At 42.6% G+C, this 19,459-nt stretch overlaps 2 protein-coding genes across 3 annotated transcripts in view; both read right to left on the minus strand.

Annotated features, from left to right (window-relative positions):
- RPL31 (ribosomal protein L31) overlaps positions 1 to 19,459 on the minus strand; it is a 277,352-nt gene that overhangs the window by 191,784 nt on the left and 66,109 nt on the right. The window contains exon 1 of one of the 2 annotated variants that reach the window (XM_061626857.1): positions 13,088 to 13,092. The exons of the other annotated variant lie outside the window; for it this stretch is intronic. The gene's annotated coding sequence lies outside the window, so the exon portion shown is untranslated. Of the gene's footprint in view, positions 1 to 13,087; positions 13,093 to 19,459 lie in introns of those variants that run through there. 2 annotated transcript variants of the gene reach the window in all.
- Positions 101 to 18,972, minus strand: PDCL3 (phosducin like 3). Its single transcript, XM_061626852.1, has 6 exons — positions 18,665 to 18,972; positions 13,318 to 13,450; positions 11,338 to 11,428; positions 7,152 to 7,295; positions 4,661 to 4,869; positions 101 to 718 (listed from the first exon to the last, which is right to left on the minus strand). The coding sequence occupies exons 1-6, from the start codon at positions 18,668 to 18,670 to the stop codon at positions 573 to 575; spliced, it is 729 nt and encodes a 242-aa protein (XP_061482836.1). The 5' UTR covers positions 18,671 to 18,972; the 3' UTR covers positions 101 to 572.

Below are 19,459 nucleotides of genomic sequence, written 5' to 3' on the forward strand. Positions count from 1 at the left end.
TTAAATAAAAGTACAAATACTCTCACTATAATTCTGATACCTGGGTGACAATATTAATCTACCACAGCCAATAAAGTATCAACAGTGTTCAATACAGCCCTTTAAAAATTAAGCAGGCATTTTATTTGACAATCAAAAATTGCATCACAGCCATTTTCCAGTGGTGGTAGACTTGTTGACCTTTGTCAGAAGCATAAAAACAATAAAGCACTATCCGCAGTTAATGGAGTATAGTGCAGAGGATAGTGTGCCACCTCTCTGTGGAAAGGGAACAAACACACACCCTGAGGGTGAAACTGCTGTTGGTAATTAAATCCATTGTACAGAATGTCCACAAGTGCCTCCAATGGCAACTGAACTGTGATTCATCAAGGAGCATTTTATATTCCCTCCAATTTAATGCTCCGCAAGCTTCCACATAACCATCACTTCTTAGATTAAAAAAAAAATTCCACCAGTGGTATTTATGGAGCTACAATGACACACACTCTTTATGTGGAAGTTAAGTCCACTGAATTCAGTTAGATGAAGTTCAGAGTAATCAAGCATAGAACTGGGTTGCATAGGAGGCCTTAGTCATCTTCTGAGTCACTTTCTTCCCTTCTTGTTGGAACAGAGCACTTGACTGAAGTCATCAGCTGGTCCTGGATCTGCTTCCTGGGGTTCTCCTCCAGGTCCGTCTTGATGGCACCCGATTCAGAAATCTTCCACTCCAATTCTAAAATGCAACAGAGAAGAATGATACATCTTGGGGACTTACTAAATTGGAACAAAGGGCATCATTGTGTTCCTGGACTTTTGAACATACACTTCCATCTGCTGTTTTCAGCGCTGCTTTTATGACAATGCTGAGTTCCACACAAACACTTGAACGTAGTCTTGATCATGGAAATGTGCTAATTTGCTAGTGTACTCCAGTATGTTCAGAGACTGACAGAAGCAAGTCCATCTTTATCATTGTTGTCAGGGGAGTCAGAAATGTGCGTATCTTCCAGAATTAACAACTGTTAATGCTTTATCTACATCTTTTACACTTCAAAAAGAAAATAATACATGCACTCTATTCCTCATTACTGCTTGCTTATTTCTTTATGGTCCAAAACCAGAAACACTTTCCACCTAGCAGCAGGCCTTTATTACATGGGCTCAAATTGGCTTACATCCCACAAGAGGAAGAAAGTCAGTACAGCAAGTTAATCAGATGTCTCACTGTTAGCTGTGATTGCAATCTAATCAGTCAGCCTCATTTATGTGACACAAAAAGAACAAAAAAAAGGAGAGGAAATTAATGTGATCTTGTTAGGCAAGTTAACTTCTAGAATTTTGTTGATAAAACTACAGAGGCCATGGCTTGCAGAACTTGGATGCAAAGTGGGGAAAATTAAGTGGACAACTCCTCCCCCCCCCTCACACACACACACTAGCAGGGCAGGATATAAGTCTCTAATCAATGAAATAATATATCCATGCTGGAAAAGATTTTAACTCCGTCTGCATAAAATACAGTCTTTCTGATGTACCAATGAATTTATTTATTGGATTCGTTCATTAAGCTGAAATACTATACACACTTACCTGGGAGTAAGTTCCACTGAATTCAATCAGACTTACTTCTGAGCAGACATGGTAAATTGCAGTGTTAGTTGTACAGGACTTCAAATGTCTGTGTGGTCTGAACAGGAACCTTATTACCTTTGGGAATTTACACTGTGATAGCATGTTTCACCCTAAAATTATGTCCTTGGTACACCTTACAGGCAAGTGAATACCAATTAGCAATGTTGTTGACACGGACCTTGCTCCAACTGGAATCTTTTGTGAATATAAAAGAAAGCTGAGGAAAGTTTTGTGGCCCAGCCACTTCAGGAAGCCAAACCCCCTTCCACTTAGAGCTGCTTCATGTACTATATCTACATGGAGATTTTCTCAATGGAGGAAAAACCAATAACACAAAAAGAACAAGCATGGGAAGGGGCCATTAAGTAGCAGAGTGCATACCTTCTATGCATTAAGATCTCAGGTTCTGTATTGTTTCATATGTATACAATTTGTTTGAGATTAAAGTTGGACATTTTCATTTATTTATTTTATTAACTTTAGTATCAATATTTTTATATCTGGATACACAAACCCAATTCTGTATTGCTATCTATTCCTAGCATCTCCAACTAAAAGGATCTCACGTATCAAGGCTGGAAAATCTCTCTGCCAGAGACCTGGAAGAACCACTTACAATCCAAATAGATAACACTGCACTGGATGGATTAATGGCCTGACTTGAGTATAAAGCAGCTTTGTAATGGCCATATTCTCACATCACAGTTAGCTATAAACCATGGATTACCATGAATGAGCACCATACTAGTGCATGCTGTCCAATTGCTTCTTGCTTTGCCCCTCCCTTTGCATGAGCAACAAACCATGGAGTTTGACTTACCATCAGGGCTGTGGAGTCGGAGTTGTGAGCAACTTTGGGTGGAGTCGGAAGAAATGTACTGACTCCGACTTCAAAATAAATTTTGATTGACAATTAAAAAAAATATAAATTCACAATGTCAAAGAAGCTTCCCATGAAGTCAGCTGTGTTTGAGCATTTCACCATAACTCAAGATGGAAAACATTTTGTGTGTCAGTGTATGTCACAGATGAAGACAAATGCTATGATGCCAAGATCAGCGCATATTCAGGCAGCGATAAAAATGCTCCTACGAGAGCTTCCAATTTAAAAAGACATTTATAGCGTTTTCCAGGGCTGTGGAGTTGGAAGCAATTTTGGGTGGAGTCGGACAGTATAAAAATAGAGGAGTCGGAGTTGAAGGTTTGGCGTACCGACTCCACAGCCCTGCTTACCATGACATCTACAACCAGGATTGTGGTTTGCTTTTCCCTAGGAAACCACAATCAGTGAGCCTAGAACAAACCTTTGGATTGTGTTCATGATTTGTTTAAATGAGAAACAAACTACAGTCTTGGGTTTGGCCATCATAGTAAGCCAAGCTTTTTGGTTTGTTGCTCCTTCTAGGGGAGGAGCAAAGCAGAAGTGACTAGGCAGCATTCACCAGCATACAGTTCATTCATAGTATGCCATGGTTTATGGCTTACCATGTTGTACAAATGCAGCCAATATGTGGCCCTCTTCTTTTAGCATGAAATACCAGAGAACATTCACTTTCCATATACTAGCATACATCATACCACAATTATATAACAGTGTGAAGAATACCTGGGGTGAAGAATACCTGTTTTTGTCATGGTTTCAGGGCTATCTCAAGTTGCTCACCAAGCTAATGGAAACTAACTTTTATCGTCCACTTTTAAAGGCAGACAAAAAGTCATTCATCAACACATGAACATAAAAAGCTTATTCACTGAGTAAGCTAGAAGAGAAGAATATGAATAGATGTCACCAGAAATGCTAGTAAGCAATGACATTTGGGTCTTGGTTTTAAGGGGAACCAAAGAACCTCAACAGACCATCTGGTACGTCCAGTTAGGAAAGAAATCAAGAGTGTGTGTTCATCCAGGCTTTTAGCAGTTTTTAGTGATTCTTAGTGTCTTGCTGGTTCCAATTACTCATTTTATTTCCCCCCCACTATTTTTAGTCTTATGTATGTAATTCTGTGTTCTGCACCAAACCTTAAAAGAGTTCCAGCTAGCATAAAGCCTTCTGTGCCAGGGATCTCCCACTGACATGGAGTTAGGTCAAGGCAGTACACTACATGCATCTTCACAGTAGTGCCAAAACGGGCAGTGGTGAGGAGGTTCAGTCTGATTCCTGTACTCTCTCTAATATCACTCCTGGCTCATATGCTGGTGTAACGTAACACCAATAGTACTGCTGGCTGAGGAGAGTTGTAGTCCAAAACATCTCGAGGGCACCAGGTTGGCTAAGGCTAGTATAAGATGATTCAAACCTTTGCTTGCAGGGATCTTTGAAACATGTCAGTTGCAGTCTACTATAATTTAGATGCACCATACTGACTTACGCTATTGAGGGCACTGTGGTGTGTTTGTATCATTTAGGCTGTGTCTTATGCGTGTGGTGGAGCAGGATGACATCATGGATACATTCATTTCAGCACTGTCATGCATGGATTAGGTTCGTTCCTTGCATGGCTAGTGTTGAAATATCATCAGCATGCTGGCTGCATGATCTGTGGGAGTCGGTGGTGATGCCCTGGATGCTGTGAGTATTGTTTTGCTGAAAGTGCACAGGAATCCAACTCAGCTACACTGACATTAAGGCAATATTAACAGCCACCGATGAAACTGAACTGGGCTCCTATGTATTCTCAGCAAGATACCACCACTACTGGCAACATCAGTGACTCCCACCAATTATGGACCAGCATGCTGAGAGCGCATAGGAGCCAAACTCAGCTGCTGTGACATTACAACAGTGTTAGCAGCCACCAGTGTAGCTGGGACCACAGGGTTACTCTGTAAGTGTATAAAGTTCTTATGATCTTTCACATTCTTAGATTTTCTCAGTCTTTTGCAAGGTGCTTTGACTATCACTTTAATAATAATAATAGTAAAGCAGCCTATGAATATTTTACACAAAGAAAAGTTATCAGATGTCCAACTATGCACATGGAGATGGTTACACTGGTTCCTTTAATTCTGACCCTTTGACAAGACCTACGAGGCAACTACTTACCATCTCTTGTCAGGTTCATGCCTCCAAACACCAGTGGTCCAATAAACTGGGCCTTGATGTCCCCTTCAAGGTAGATGAAGATCGTGGGGAGGTTTCTGTCTGGGTAGTTCGGTATGCAGGTTGTAGAAATGGCTTTGACAAACTTGATATCCGGGAACTTCTTCGCAAGTCCATTTAAGTGTTGATTTATCAAGGCACAGAGGGGAATACTTTTTTTAAAAAAGGGAAAAAATCCATTCAAGAACCATGAAGACATGCATCTACTCTGCAAAAAGTAAATTGTTTATTTCTATAATATGTAACATGATATGAACATATAAGCCTTGAAAATGTGTTACCAGCTGGGCTGCAATGTTTAGTCAATTAATCAGACAGATTAATTAAAAAACCTCTTGATTGACTAACGGCTTAATCCAACTCACGCTTCTACCGGGCTGGGGTGAGCTGGATGCTGCAGATCCCTGGCAGTGCAGGGCTCCGCTAGCAGCAGCCCTCTGCCCAGTGCTGCCGAGGGTCTGCTACAGAAGGCCAGCCTGGTGGACAGAGGCTCAGTGGAAGGCCCAAAATCGGGGTATTCTGGAGATGTGGCAGAGGAGGAGCCACAAGATAATTCTCGCATCCAGACCTTTCCCTCGGGTCCCAATCCCCTTTCAAACTCTGCCAACAAAAGGCCAGCGGAATAAAAGAATTTATTTTATTTCCCATTCAGGCCTACTGGGAGCACTTACTCCCTGGGAGGCCTGTTCACCAGAGCTGGTGCTTTCTGGCCACCTCATGCGTGCAGCTCCCAACGGAGCCAGTGTTCAGCCTGACCAGCAGCTCCCAAATGGGAGGAGGACCCCATGGTGCTTTCCGCCGGCTCCTTCTCTGCTGGTCCCCCTTCCACTGGTTGCCCAGCAGTTGGATTGCTCCCTAAATAGAAAGACCTCATTAATTTATTAAGGAAGTTAAGATTTAAAAAATTTTTTTAAAGTAGTTATAAAAATGACAGACAGCAGAGTTCCGATTATTTCACAAAGGAATGAATGCATCTTTTAAAATGGAGGTTGCTGCAACACATATATTACTATTGTATTTTTATCTCACTGTTTCTCCAAGAAAGTCAAGCTGGTATATATGCTTTCCCTCCTCTATTTTATCCTATAATAACCCTCCGTGTAGGTGAGGTTCAGAGACAATGATTGGCTTAAGGTAACCCAGTGAGCTTCATGGCTGAGCTGGGAGGGGATTTGAATGAAGGTCTTGCAGATCCTTTCACCACTGCACCACACTGGCAGCAAATAATTTTTATTTTATATATAAATAATCAAATAAAGTAACTTTTTTTCTTGAACACTATCATTTTAATCATATGAAAATTTAATCAATAACTCATCAATGAAAAGCTATGCACTTCATCAAGGATTTCTTTTAAGGCTGCAACCTTAACTTTTAGCTCACATATAGCTTCAAAGAGTAACAAAATAAAAATCAAACTATCTTTATTATTTCTTTTATTATTTGTTCTGAAAACCATCTTGTTCTGGAGTGCCTTTGGGAAGGTATAGCCTGAAACTGATTTTTCCCCTCCCTTTCTAGTTTTACCTCTTTGAAATAGAAATAGACTGCCTTCAAGTTGATTCCAACTTATGGCTACCCTATGAATAGGGTTTCCCTGGTAAGCGGAATTCAGAGGGGGTTTACCATTGCCTTCCTCTGAGGCTGAGAGGCAGTGACTAGCCCAAGGTCACCCAATGAGCTTCATGGCTATGTGGGGATTCAACCTTCGTCTCCCAGGTCGTAGTCCAACACTCAAACCACTACGACCTCTTTAGTCCCCTTTTAATATCACTCCCCTTGAATTGTTAACTGTATTTTATGTATTTTTATCTATTTAATGTTTTTTGTGTTTTTATTTACTGGGTATGATGGCATTGTGAGCCGCCCCGAGAGCCCCACTGTAGGGTAGAATGGCAAGAAAGAAATATTTTAAATAAATAAATAAAATGGTTTTTTAAAAGAGGTTTCCTGCTTGGTCACCTGGAAGCAATTCTTACTCACTAGAGGCAATGAGAGAAGCAGCTCTTTACTAGCCTGGATCATACAAAATGTTATAGCCACTATTTTCAAAAACAAAAATGTACACAATACTGTCTTCACCAGAATGCCTACAAAGGAGATGAGATGGGGAGATTTCCCCCCACCTTTAAAATGTTTTCCCATTCTACTTTCCTTCATAGTTATACTACTGGCATGATAAAGCAAAGCACTGTCTGATGATGTCACTCAGCTGAAGTTGGAGTTGACATAAAGGGTGACCTCAGGTTTTAAAATTCTTTGTATAGCAAATACCAATACTAGGGAACTTAAACTGCAAGGAAGACTCCTCTCTTGAAGCATGATCAGTTGTCTTAAACACAAAATTGCAATCTTGCCGTGTTGGGGGTAGTTTAGTACGGCTAAATTTGCTACAGAAAAATTGTGTGCCAGCAGCATGTCTTGAAATGCTTACCCTTGCTTGTACAGATGCAATATCACCCATATATCCTTGCCAGCTTTGGTAATTTCTTGGACGTAATCTTGCCCCGAGATCTCTAAAACTTGTCCAAATTTATTCTTTGCTTGAGATGTTTTCCATTCAGCTAGCCTTTGCTGTCTGCATCACACAAAGGAGTCAGAATAGAAAAGAAAACATACAAATCGATTCAAAACCAAATCTAGAACTGGGGGTTCAAGCACTTCACATCTGTTATCTCAGAAACCTTTCCAACATTCTCTAAAGTAGGCATTATTATTATCACCATCATCATCATCTCCACATCACGTACAGGGGCTGAGACTACAAAATAATGGTTTGCCAAAGACTATATAGGAACTTATGGATCAGGCAAGATTGAAACAGCAAAAAGTCCTAGTTTCGCAGCTCAGGCTCACTACTACTATTGTGTCATGCTGGCTTTCCCCCTTGCTCCATCAAAATGGAGGGGTTGGGAAGCTGAGACAAGGAAGGATGATGACTGGTTTTAAAATGGGATAACATGTAGTAAGGGGAGTGGTGTTGGGTGAAAAAAAGACCTTTAAAAGTGGCAATCTCTAGTACTAAGATGGAAAACCCAGCTGACAGTCCTGTGCTGGAGATGCGACCCATCCCATTTCCATACAGCCATTATCACCACAGGATGACACACCCCAACACACACTACCCAGGCACTAGACTGGAATCATATCCACATTGAACCCTACTTGATCTGTGCAACCCAGAGACCCCAACCTTTTGGAAAGCACAGTCATTAATGTAAACATAAGAACACAGGAAGCTGCCTTGTACCACATTAGCCCAGTATTATCTACCCCAGGGGTAGGGAACCTCATGCTCATGTAGAATAATAGAATATTAGGGTTGGAAGGGGCCTATAAGGCGATCGAGTCCAACCCCCTGCTCATTGCAGGAATCCAACTTAAAGCAAATTTAGTGTTGGAGAGTCCACCTCTTCTCTAGATAATTGGTTCCATTGTCATACTGCTGTAACAGGGAGCTTTTCCTGATGTTCAACCGAAATCTGGCTTCCTGCAACTTTGGCCCATTATTCCATGTCCTGTGTTCTGGGATTATCGAGAAGAGATCCTGGCCCTCCTCTGTGTGGCTACCTTTCAAGTACTTGAAGAGTGCTATCATATCTCTCCTCACTTTTCTCTTCTCAAGGCTAAACATGCCCAGTTCTTTCAGTCTCTCTAGTCCCCTGATCATCCTTGTTGCCCTCCAGACACCTCTTATGTGGTTCTTGGGAAGCTCTCCAGCTCTGCTGTCCATCCTCCTTGAGTACTTTTCCTTGGTGTCCTTGTACTGTGTTAATGCCTTGTGTTTTTCTGGATGTGTGTGAGGGTGTAGAAACTAGGGGTGTACATTGACTCTGTGTGCGGGCTGAATGATGAGATGAATAACAGCAACTGGGGGGGGTCTTTGCCACCACCCCCGGGAAGCACAATGTCAGTACCCCCAATTTGGATCAGGGCTCCCAGAAAGCTAGAGTGCTCTGTAGCTCTGTTTGTACTTTTGTTTACACAATTGTGGAATATTTTTGTATAACTGTGTTTCCCTACTTTCATGGGCTTTGCAAGACATGAGGTTGTCCAAAATGTTGCCTGTGGAGCACTGAAGAACTCTAGATTTTTGTAGTTGTTGTTTAACATAGCAGCAGAGGATAGTTTAAAAAAAGTTTCAGCTTCAGTAAGTTTGGTCTGCTTTATCAGTCAATCAATCCAAAGCTCTTCAAAACTCCACAGAATGTGTTCAGGACAGCATCCTGTTATATGGACTGAATCAAAGGGCACAGTCAAGACCCATCAGAGGACACCAGAAACAAATTCACCAGTGTGAATCTGCAAAGTTTATATATATAAACACACACACACACACAGTTTTGAAAGCCACAAACAGAACTTCACCCAAGCTTGCTCTGGATCCCTATAAGGATTCTGTTAATCACCTAAAATATATACACATAATTGTGATTAACAAAACAGAGGTTTTTATTGAGTGTTCCATGCTCAAAGCTCTATAACTGCCACCTTAGTAACAGCATTTGTATGTTAGCAGCTGATGAAGGCGGAAGCCGAAATGTTTTAGTATTACAATAAAAAACTGTTTTGTTAATCACAATTACGTGTGTGTGTATACACATACACACACACACACACATACACATATATATATATCTCCAAGAACACACACTGCTCTACCATCTCTTGTTTTAGGGTAAGAAACAGCAGGGGGCAATCTGCCGTTCCCTCCTCCCTTATAAGGGACTACAGAGGAAAGAGAAAGCTTCCACCACGAAAAGCTCCTGCACATATTTGTCTGAGATTTGGCAGGCTTAATCCACTCTGGTGGGACTCAGATGCCAGTAAACTTCATCCACTTTGGCAAACAGGGGGAAAATATAGCAGTTTTTAGATTCCTCATTTTAATGAATGGAGGAAACACAGATTAGCTCAGGAGCCAAATTACAGGCTGAAGCAGAGAGTCCACAGTAACAGACTGGATTTTTTTATTTATTTAGTTTTTTACAAAACAGAGATACAAGGTGAATTTTGAGGCCATGCAGAAATCTCTAACTGTTTGTTGCATAGCTGAAATGTAGTCTGCTGTACAAAGCGAAGAATCACATCCATTGCTCCATCCACTTTCTGTCTCTGGCCCACCACTACCATGTGGCCCCCATGAGCTCAGAAAGGTTCCCCACCCTTGGTCTGCTCTGCCAGAGACTCGCCACAATCTCAAGCAGTGATTTTACCCATCATCAGCTACCCGCTAATGCCAGAAATTGAACCTAGGAGTTGCTGCTTGCAAAGCATGTGGTCTTCCCCAGAACTATAGTTTCCTCCCTAGAGAAAATATCTGACTGAAGAAAGACCTGAACAACTCTGTCCCCTTTGAGCCACAATTTTATACAAGTCTATTCAGGAGTAAGCCCCACCAAATATATACAGCACTACTGCCTTAGTTGCAGAGCTCAAGCCAGAATCTAGACTGGCACACCCCAAAAGACTTAAATTCAGCTGCCTGGCTGTTGTCTTAATTGAAAGTAAATTCTACTGAATGGAATTTAAGGAAGCAGAGGACTGCAGTGCCAATCTTTTTTTAAAAAAGATTACATCTCAATTACAAATTATGAGATCCAGTTTCACAGACCATGATGAATACAGGTAGGCTTAGTGGGATTAGATTTACTCATCAGTGAGTATCAATATCACACTGTTCTATTGATTTACAGACTGAAAAAAGCGGACAAGAGTGGAGAAATAGCTGTAAGTATTGTTAAGTTCTGCAATACTGAGCAGTTACTAAAAACTGGGCACTTTTATTTCCAGCAACAATATTCATTTTGTAGATGTTAATAACTGGGGGTATATTAACATAATGATCCTTGAACAGTACTGTAATTAGCAAAGTTGGACGTTTTAAAGAATTCATTTTAGAAGCTATGTTTGTCACAGTAAATACTAATAACCAGAGCCCTCTACTAATGATATAGCCCTACTTACAGAGACATGAGAAGTTAATAAAGAACTCCTATTGCCACTGAGTAGATACTGTCTACACTTTTAACCCTTGTGCCTCCAGACAGACTTGGCCCCTCTTATCTATTACGATAACCCTGTTAGCTACTATTTTTAGATGGCATGAATTGCATGAAACTGGAAGAAAACCAGGGTGTGAATCTTGAGGATTTCATTAATTCTACTGTCTGTTGCAGGGGTCAACAAATTCTTCAGAGCCAGCCAAATCTGTTTTTGCCCATCCTTTCCAGGGGAAGGAGACAGTGTTTCTGACATTACACTGAATTTGAGATCCAGCCCAACTGCAGCAGATGAGTTGAGGGGAGACAGAGAGGGATGGCAGCTTGTCTCTAGTGTTGTAACCCACAGACACTCAGAAGACAGTAAAATGTCTTGTGGCTTTTCAACACCTCAGAAGTTCAGTGCAGCGTCAAGGAGATCCCCTGCCATTCTTCCATGCTTCTGAAGTCAGGATGGCATCAGGAAGGCTCTTTACACTCCTGGGGGCACGGTAGAAGGGCAGATGTTCTATCCAGTTCCATGCTGTCACCAGAACAAAGAATGCACTTGCCAGTGGTGAGCTGACAAGTGCATTTGTGGATCCTTGGTTTGTGGAATGTCCTACAGAGTGGTCTAACCTGTACATTTCCACAGCACGCTCATCTTCCTCATTGAATTCATCTTCATTTTCTTCAAGTTCTTCCAGGGTCATGTCTTCATAGGTTTTCACTAATGCAAGAAAGCAAGATCGTCAGTAGAGCTTGTAAGAAAAGCCAACCATTTTTGGAACTCCCAATAAGTGTACATTTTAGTGAGGTTGATAAGAGAATTCCTCATAAACAACCCTTTCAGTATGTAAATAATTAATTCCTAAACAAGAGATTGTGGTTATTTAGAGACATTCACATATTATACAGCTAGCACATCTGACTCATATGCATTCATGTTTGCCAAGATAAACTTTCTGAATAGTGAAAATAGCGAAAGATGCAAACTTGTTAAAATCCTGACTGTAAATCCTTGGTGCAAGCTTGTGCGTGTACAAACTCCAATGTGTGTGGCAAGTATACTTGCTACAAAAGAGTGAATTCATGGTTAAGTTCCAGTTTAAACCTGGGTCCCCATGACATTCAGAAGTGTGACATTCAGCCACACCACCTCATTAACTCTTCTCCCACAACTTGCATCCCAGGATGTTCATTTGTTACAAGACTGCAGCTCCCACTGAGCCAATTCTTATTTTAAGCAGCAATCATCAGTTCCTTTTCTAAATGACATAAAATATGAAAGGCAATTAGTCCACTCCAAGGGATACACTCTTGTTCTATAAAAGATTTTTAACCATCAAAGGCGCACCCCACAGGGTCAAAGAAATGTCTCCAAAATAATGTGGGCTTCACTGATGGCACTTCATGGCCAACACTCTAATCCTCACTAACAGACCTCAGGCACATCAGATGATGTAAAGGAAGGGTGGGAAACTTTTTTCAGCATGAGCACCATATTCCTTAGAGGGCAACCTTCTGGGAGCTGCATGCCAGTGGCGGGTTTGGCAGAGGCAAAAATGGGTGGATCCAGAGGCAAAGAAGTTGTTGGATAATAGGGTACATCCCAGCCACGCAGATGTCAATGATTTCTACACCCCTCCTGCCCCCCACTACACAAACACACCTCTCCAGCCTTCATCCAAGGAAGCATGAGGCATTATCATAGTTTAACACATTCCAGCCTTACAAAAGCTTCAGGAGGGAGCGGATCTGATCCAATGAGGGTGTGGCCTGGGGAGAGGGTGGGTGTGGCCTGAAGAGAAGGCATGGCTCGGGGAGAGTCCTGAGGTCTGGACAGAGAGACTCAGAGAGCTGCATCTGCCCCCCACTCCCAAACCTCTGACGTAAAGGGAACCCATGAAAGATCATCCCATTAGAGTTGTCGGGAGCAATTGATCTATACTGATTTTTAAAAATGTTCATGAACTTATACCAAGATGCAACACTGGCTGTGAGTTCACAGATCTTGCATTCTATAGTGAGCACATGCTTCCAACAGAGCTAAAAAGGAAAGCTATAATTTACAGTAATTTAAATTACAACAGTGCCCAAGCAATAAAAAGTGCAATTTAAAAAACGCCCCAAAGCTGGGAAAAGCCTAAAAAACAAAACAAATCTTGACAACAGTAATGGTAAGAACACTTGCCTTTATACCATTGGTAGGTTCATAGTCCATAAAAGGTGAACAACAATTTTGGATCCAGACTTTAGACCATCAATTGTCCATCCCTGAGGATTAAATCCCAAATGCCAACCCATATTTTCTCTCCTAGGACTTCACTAAAACCTAACCATTTCCAAGAAGCACTGGGAATTCTATATGCTTCTCTTAGTGTCCTTGCTGCTCAAGATGATGCTCTGGAAGGACTAATTTCAATATTTTTCCAGATCACAGGGGCAAAAACATTAAACTCTTTCTCACCCACTCCTCAAAATGCAATGAGTACCCAAGAGCCACTAACAGTAACAACACCTTTGTCTGCACTGCAAAGGCCAACATTTCTGAGCTGTTGAAGACCAAGGCAAGGTGAAATACACTAGTATCACATTAATTCAAGTTGACGGGTTTACCAATGGATTTTTGCTGGAGGATCTGCTGCTCCCTCTCCTCTTCAGCTTGTTCTTGCTCTTTTAGCTTTTCTTTCGGAGGAAGGATGCCCTTTTTACGTAAAATGTCATTCCACTCCGTGTCTGCATTAGGATCCTTGAACACATGCAAGACCACAATGATCAGGTCCCAAACTTATTTATTTATTTATTATTTGATTTATATCCCGCCCTTCCTCCCAGGAGGAGCCCAGGGCGGCAAACAAAAGCGCTAAAAACACATCAAAACATCATAAAAACTGACCTTAAAATACACCAAAACAAAACAACTTTAAAAACATTTTTTAAACAGCTTTAAAAAATCTTTTAAAAGAGTTAAAAACATATATTTTTTAAAAAAAATCTTAATAGGCAATTCCAACACAGATGTAGACTGGGATAGGTCTCAAAAGGCTTGTTGGAAGAGGAAAGTCTTCAAAAGGCACCGAAAATATAGCAGAGATGGCACCTGCCTAATATTTAAGGGGAGGGAACTCCACAGGGTAGGTGCCGCCACACTAAAGGCCCATTTCCTATGTTGTGCAGAATGGACCTCCTGATAAGATGGTATCTGCAGGAGGCCCTCACCTGCAGAGCGTAGTGATCAACTAGGTATATACGGGGTAAGGTGGTCTTTCAGGTATCCTGGTCCCAAGTTGTATAGGGCTTTGTACACCAAAACTAGATCCTTGAACTTGGCCCGGTAGCTAATGGGCAGCCAGGGCAATTCTTTCAGTAGGAGGGTGACATGTTGGCGATATCCTGCCCCAGTGAGCAGTCTCGCCGCTGCATTTTGCACCAGCTGCAGCTTCTGGACCAACCTCAAGGGCAGCCCCACATAGAGTGCATTGCAGGAATCCAGCCTGGAGGCTACCAGTGCATGGACGACAGTGGTCAGGCTATCCCAGTGTAGACGCAGCCGCCTTACCAGCCACAGCTGGTAAAAGGCACTCCTAGCCATGGGCCTCTAGTGACAAAGATGGATCCAGGGGCATCCCAGACTATGGACCTGCTCTTTCAGAGGGAGTACAACCCCATCCAAAGCAGCCAACTGACCTATTATCCGAACTAAGGAACCACTAACCCACAGTGCATCTGTGCAACTCAGTTTATTGGCCCTCATCCAGCCCACCACCAAGTCCAGGCAGTGGTCAAGGGCTTGCACAGCCTCTCCCGATTCAGATGCTACAGAGAAATAGAGCTGGGTATCGTCAGCATACTGCTGACACCTCTCCCCAACGCTCCTGTTGACTGCTCCCAAGGGCTTAATATAGATGTTAAACAGCATGGGGGACAAGATGGTACCCTGCGGCACCCCACAGCACAGCTGCCAGGGGGCTGAAAGACAGTCACCCAATGCTATTGTCTGGGAGCAACCCTGGAGATAGGATCGGAACCACTTTAAAACAGTGCCTCCAATACCCATCTCACCAAGTCTGCCCAGAAGGATACCATGATCAATGGTATCAAAAACTGCTGAGAGATCAAGTAAGAACAACAGGGTTGCACTCCCCCTGTCCTTCTCCTGAAAAATGTCATCCATCAGGGCAACCAAGGCCGATTCAGTCCCATAACCAGGCCTGAACCCAGACTGGGATGAGTCAAGATAATCTGTTTCATCCAACAGTACTTGCAACTGCTGTGCCACAACCCTCTCAATCACCTTCCCTAAGAAGGGGGTATTTACAACCGGTCGGTAGCTGTCCAAGCCAATGGGTCCAGGGTGGGTTTTTTCAGGAGTGGTGGGATCACTGCCTCTTTCAAGGCAGTGATCCACCTTTAAAACATCATAAAAACAGAAATTAAAACACATTAAAACAAAACAACTTTAAAAACATTTTTTTTAAAGCTGTAAAGACATCTTAAAAAAAAAAGGTTACACGCATCTTTCATACTTCCATCACACTGAGGTTAGACTACTGCATCCCAAGTCTTGACACTGAACAGAAGGCCTGTTTGAAAAGCATCAACCAATCAAGAATATGGTGACCTGGTTCCTGGCATGCTGGCTTGCTGAGGGATATGATTACAACCCAGTTTAGATGTTGTAACAGCCACATGGACCCCTGCACATATAAGTTTTGTCTACATGCCCAGTACCACACTGAAACTGGTCCTAGGCTGTAATTCTATTACACTTATCTGGGAGTCAGTGTGCACAGAATCAGTACACACTATTTCTAACACTGAATCAAGTGTTAGATTCCTGCACAGAAAACTTACCTCCCACATAACCCCTCCCCCTCCAACATCAGGGGTAGTCAATGTGGTGTGCTATAGTTGTTACGGACTACAATTCTCATTAGTCGCAGCCAGTATGGTCAGGGAGTTAGTCCACAACATCTACAAGCCACCATGTTAATGAGCCCTGGTGTGTGTGTTTGTAACTATGTAAAATTTTCCTACATCACATGAGGGCGTGGCACACCAGCAAGTGAGGTGAGGGCATGATGGAAGCATGGATGACTGAGTGAGCAGGGCAGCTGTGGGGCAGGCAGTTGGGCAGGGCGAGTGGCCAGGGGGTAAGTGGCAGCAGCCTTGGGGGTACGCAGGTAAACATCCTAGGTGGAGAGATGGTACTGTACAGAGTTGTGCAGCAGTACTGTTTGTCAAGGGGGAAATGGTGGTGCAGGGCAGCAAAGCAGCACAGGAACAGGCTAGGAGTGTCAGTGGGCCCATAGCGGCCAGTGTGCGCCGATGCCTGAAGATACTGAGGGAAATTGTGAGGGGGATTGGTGAGGGGAGAGGGGTGCCTGGGGTGCATCGGGGGGACATTTGCAAGTGCCTGGGGGGCACATTTTCAAGTGTGTGTGCTTCAGAGTCCCTGTATGTCTGTGTGTACATGTGCACGAGTGTCTGGTGTGTGTGTAAGTGCACGTGTGTTTGGGGGAGTGGGGAGAGTTGGTGAATGAAGCGAGCAGAGGGGCAGAGCCCCCTAAGCATGCATGTATGTATGTATGTATGTACAGAGAGAGAGAGAGAGAGAGAGTTCTAAATAATATCCAAAGCTTTAATCCTATGCATATGTTTGTGGGAGTTATGTATCATTGAACTCAGTGAGATTTGCTACTGAGTAACATTATTATTCATTTTGATTCCACTTTTCCGTATAAAAAGGCTGTAGCTACTTATATAAGCTAAAAGAAATACATACTAGAAAAAGCAAGAAAAGTTTTGGATTTTAAAATGCACACAGAGAGAAAAAGGTCATAAAACCAAAGTTTAAAAACAATAAAACTGCAGCGCTAAAGAATTAAAGGCATAGCAGTCTGACAGGAGCAAATCCTTATCTGCCTCCCTTTCCCACAATGACAGAGAACAGCCAAGTCAGGCTATTGGTTCATGCTCTGCTCTCTCCAATTAGCTGCAGTACTACACAACCTCAAGTGGGCCTCTAGGCCTCCTTCAAGCCTTTGCTAATAGGTGCAACCAAAGGGTTTGAACCTGAACCCTCGTGTACTAACCCTGTCCTGTTCCTGAAGACTATAGCTCTATATGGGTGCCTCTTGGTCCAGATTGGGCCCTAATTGCACGGGTTTCATAATTTGTCTTTTGTCAGTTTGGCCCTGTGGCTGCATGGTTAGAGAGCTCTTTCAGGGCATGGGTTGTGTTTCTGTTGAGCGTTGCTTAGTGTCTGCACTGACACTCAACAGGACCTCAGCCCTTATCTTAGAGAGCCCATGGATTCACAGCCACTGAACTATGGCAGCTAACTGGGAGTTACAATAAGAGCATCAGTCCTGTCTGTTTGCCTGTCAAAAGGGTAGATTTTTCAATGTGTTCTTCTGGCTTTCATAAAGAATGTGTAGGTAATGATGGCACAGTTATCCTAGCGTTGGTAAGCAGGGTTGCCATTACACACTCAAAATCATCCAATTTGGGTATAGTGACTGTAGACTATACTCCATTCACAGGCACAATATCTGTTTGTCAACTGTATTGTCCCCTGTCCATAAGGATGATGATGTTGTTGTCCCTTAAAGTCGATTATGACTTATGGCGACCCTATGAATCAGCGACCTGCAAGAGCATCTCTCATGAACCACCCTGTTCAGATCTTGTAAGTTCAGGTCTGTGCTGTCCTTTATGGAATCAATCCATCTCTTGTTTGGCCTTCCTCTTTTTCTACTCCCTTGTTTTTCCCAGCATTATTGTCTTTTCTAGTGAATCATGTCTGCTCATTATGTGTCCAAAGTATGATAATCTCAGTTTCATCATTTTAGCTTCTAGTGAGAGTTCTGGTTTAATTTGTTCTAACACCCAACTATTTGTCTTTTATGCAGTCCACGGTATCTGCAAAGCTATCCTCCAACACCACATTTCAAATGAGTTGATTTTTCTCTTACCCGCTTTTTTCACTGTGCAACTTTCATATCCATACGGAGATTGGGAATACCATGGTCTGAATGATCCTGACTTTAGTGTTCAGCGATACATCTTTGCATTTGAGCTTTTGTAGTTCTCTCATAGCTGCCCTCCCCAGTCCTAGCCTTCTTCTGATTTCTTGACTATTGTCTCCATTTTGGTTAATGACTGTGCCAAGGTATTGATCATCCTTGACATGTTCATGTCCTCGTTGTCAATTTTAAAGCTACATAAATCTTCTGCTGTCATTACTTTAGTCTTCTTGACGTTCAGCTATAGTTCTGCTTTTGTGCTTTCCTCTTTAACTTTCACCAGCATTCGTTTCAAATCATTACTGGTTTCTGCTATGGGTATGGTATAGTCTGCGTATCTTAAATTACAGTATTTATAAGGATAATAACGGACAGTTTATTTCTCTCGTACTAACTACAGGAATCATTTTTAAAGAAGTGAATAAATAAACCCAGTTTTCCCACCACATAAAAGCCTGCATTTCAAAGAGAACAACCCCTTGTCTTCGTTTCTACTTTAACGTCTCTGCTACAGTGAATTGCAATGCAGCCTGGGGCGCATGCTCAAAATGAGCGTCAGTCACACACTCTTAGCAAGGAACAGGCTAGAACACGAAGGCCTTTCCTTCCCCGATAGGAGAGATGATCACGTGTAACTTTGCCACCCAACACACGGGAAGCAGAAAGCGAGATGAACAAAATGCTCTTCCGGATTTCGGTCAGAGCAGGATCCTTCCTGGATCCACACGCTGACTTGCCCAGAGCGCACTACCATCAACACAGAAACTAGAACGAGCCAACCCTCCCTTCCTCCCTCTCAAGTTTTCGTTATCGTTCTCTAGATTCCAACTAAACCACTCTATTAGCCCGCGTTCCCGGCAGGGTATTTCCCAGGTATACATGGTGGGTGTTCCTTTCACCTCGACTAGCGGAGAATACAGCACGGACTAGCTCACCTGCATGTTGGGGTGTAGCTTTTGCTGATGCTGCTATAGAAACTGAAGAGCGTCCAAAGATGCTAATCCTCCTCAATGCTCCACGTGGGTCCCGGGGATCGCTAGACTAGACGCCTCCAAGAGAGCAGAACCGTGTTACACACTCAGCTGACGCGCCTGCTTGATTCCTGAGTTGCCCTTATTAGGACTGATCCGGGTACTTTCTCCGTCTCATCGGAGGAGGGAGTAGTGAAGACAAAGGCCTCTTTCTAGCCAGAGGAGAAATACAAGCATGATTGGGTGACGGGAAGGATTTCGGTAGCAAGCAAAGGACCGCCTACGTTTCCCACTCCGCTTAAAAATCGCACATTTTACAGTAAAGTTATGTTTACTGACAAATCGACACATATATTTGCCGGATGGTCATTTTTTAAAAGAGCTAGGTAAAAAAGGGGTATATCTGCTAGATATGCTGTCACCACCGTTTTCCAATGAAAAGATATGTCAATTCATATTGAAAAAACCTCAGCATCAACAGCAAAGAATCCCAGCCCTTTAAAGACCTCAGTCAATCTGTTAGTCTTTTGACGGTGCCGTGAAATTCGTTGTTGTTTTCATGAAATGATATAATTCAACAAAAGCAGCTTTCCTAGGTAACTGGCCCACAAAAACTTGTGCCCATTAATAATAAAATGGTCAAGCTTTTAAAGGTCCACAAAACTGTTGGAAGGACAGGTTCTCGCGTTTGGCAGAGTGAGACTAAGACCTCATGAAAGGGTGGCAAATTGTTAATTTATTAAATAATAAGACTGACCA

This window comes from Rhineura floridana, chromosome 5, assembly GCF_030035675.1.
Source record: "Rhineura floridana isolate rRhiFlo1 chromosome 5, rRhiFlo1.hap2, whole genome shotgun sequence".
Taxonomy (NCBI): Eukaryota; Metazoa; Chordata; class Lepidosauria; order Squamata; family Rhineuridae; genus Rhineura; species Rhineura floridana.

Bases quoted from the DNA above. Each gene is read 5' to 3' on its own strand.
- PDCL3 (XM_061626852.1), bottom strand. The intron at 11,429-13,317 runs GTAAACCCGTCA...TTCTTGCATTAG, and splicing joins CCTCCAGCAAAAATCCATTG to TGAAAACCTATGAAGACATG. The intron at 7,296-11,337 runs GTTAGACCACTC...TGTGTGATGCAG, and splicing joins CGTGCTGTGGAAATGTACAG to ACAGCAAAGGCTAGCTGAAT.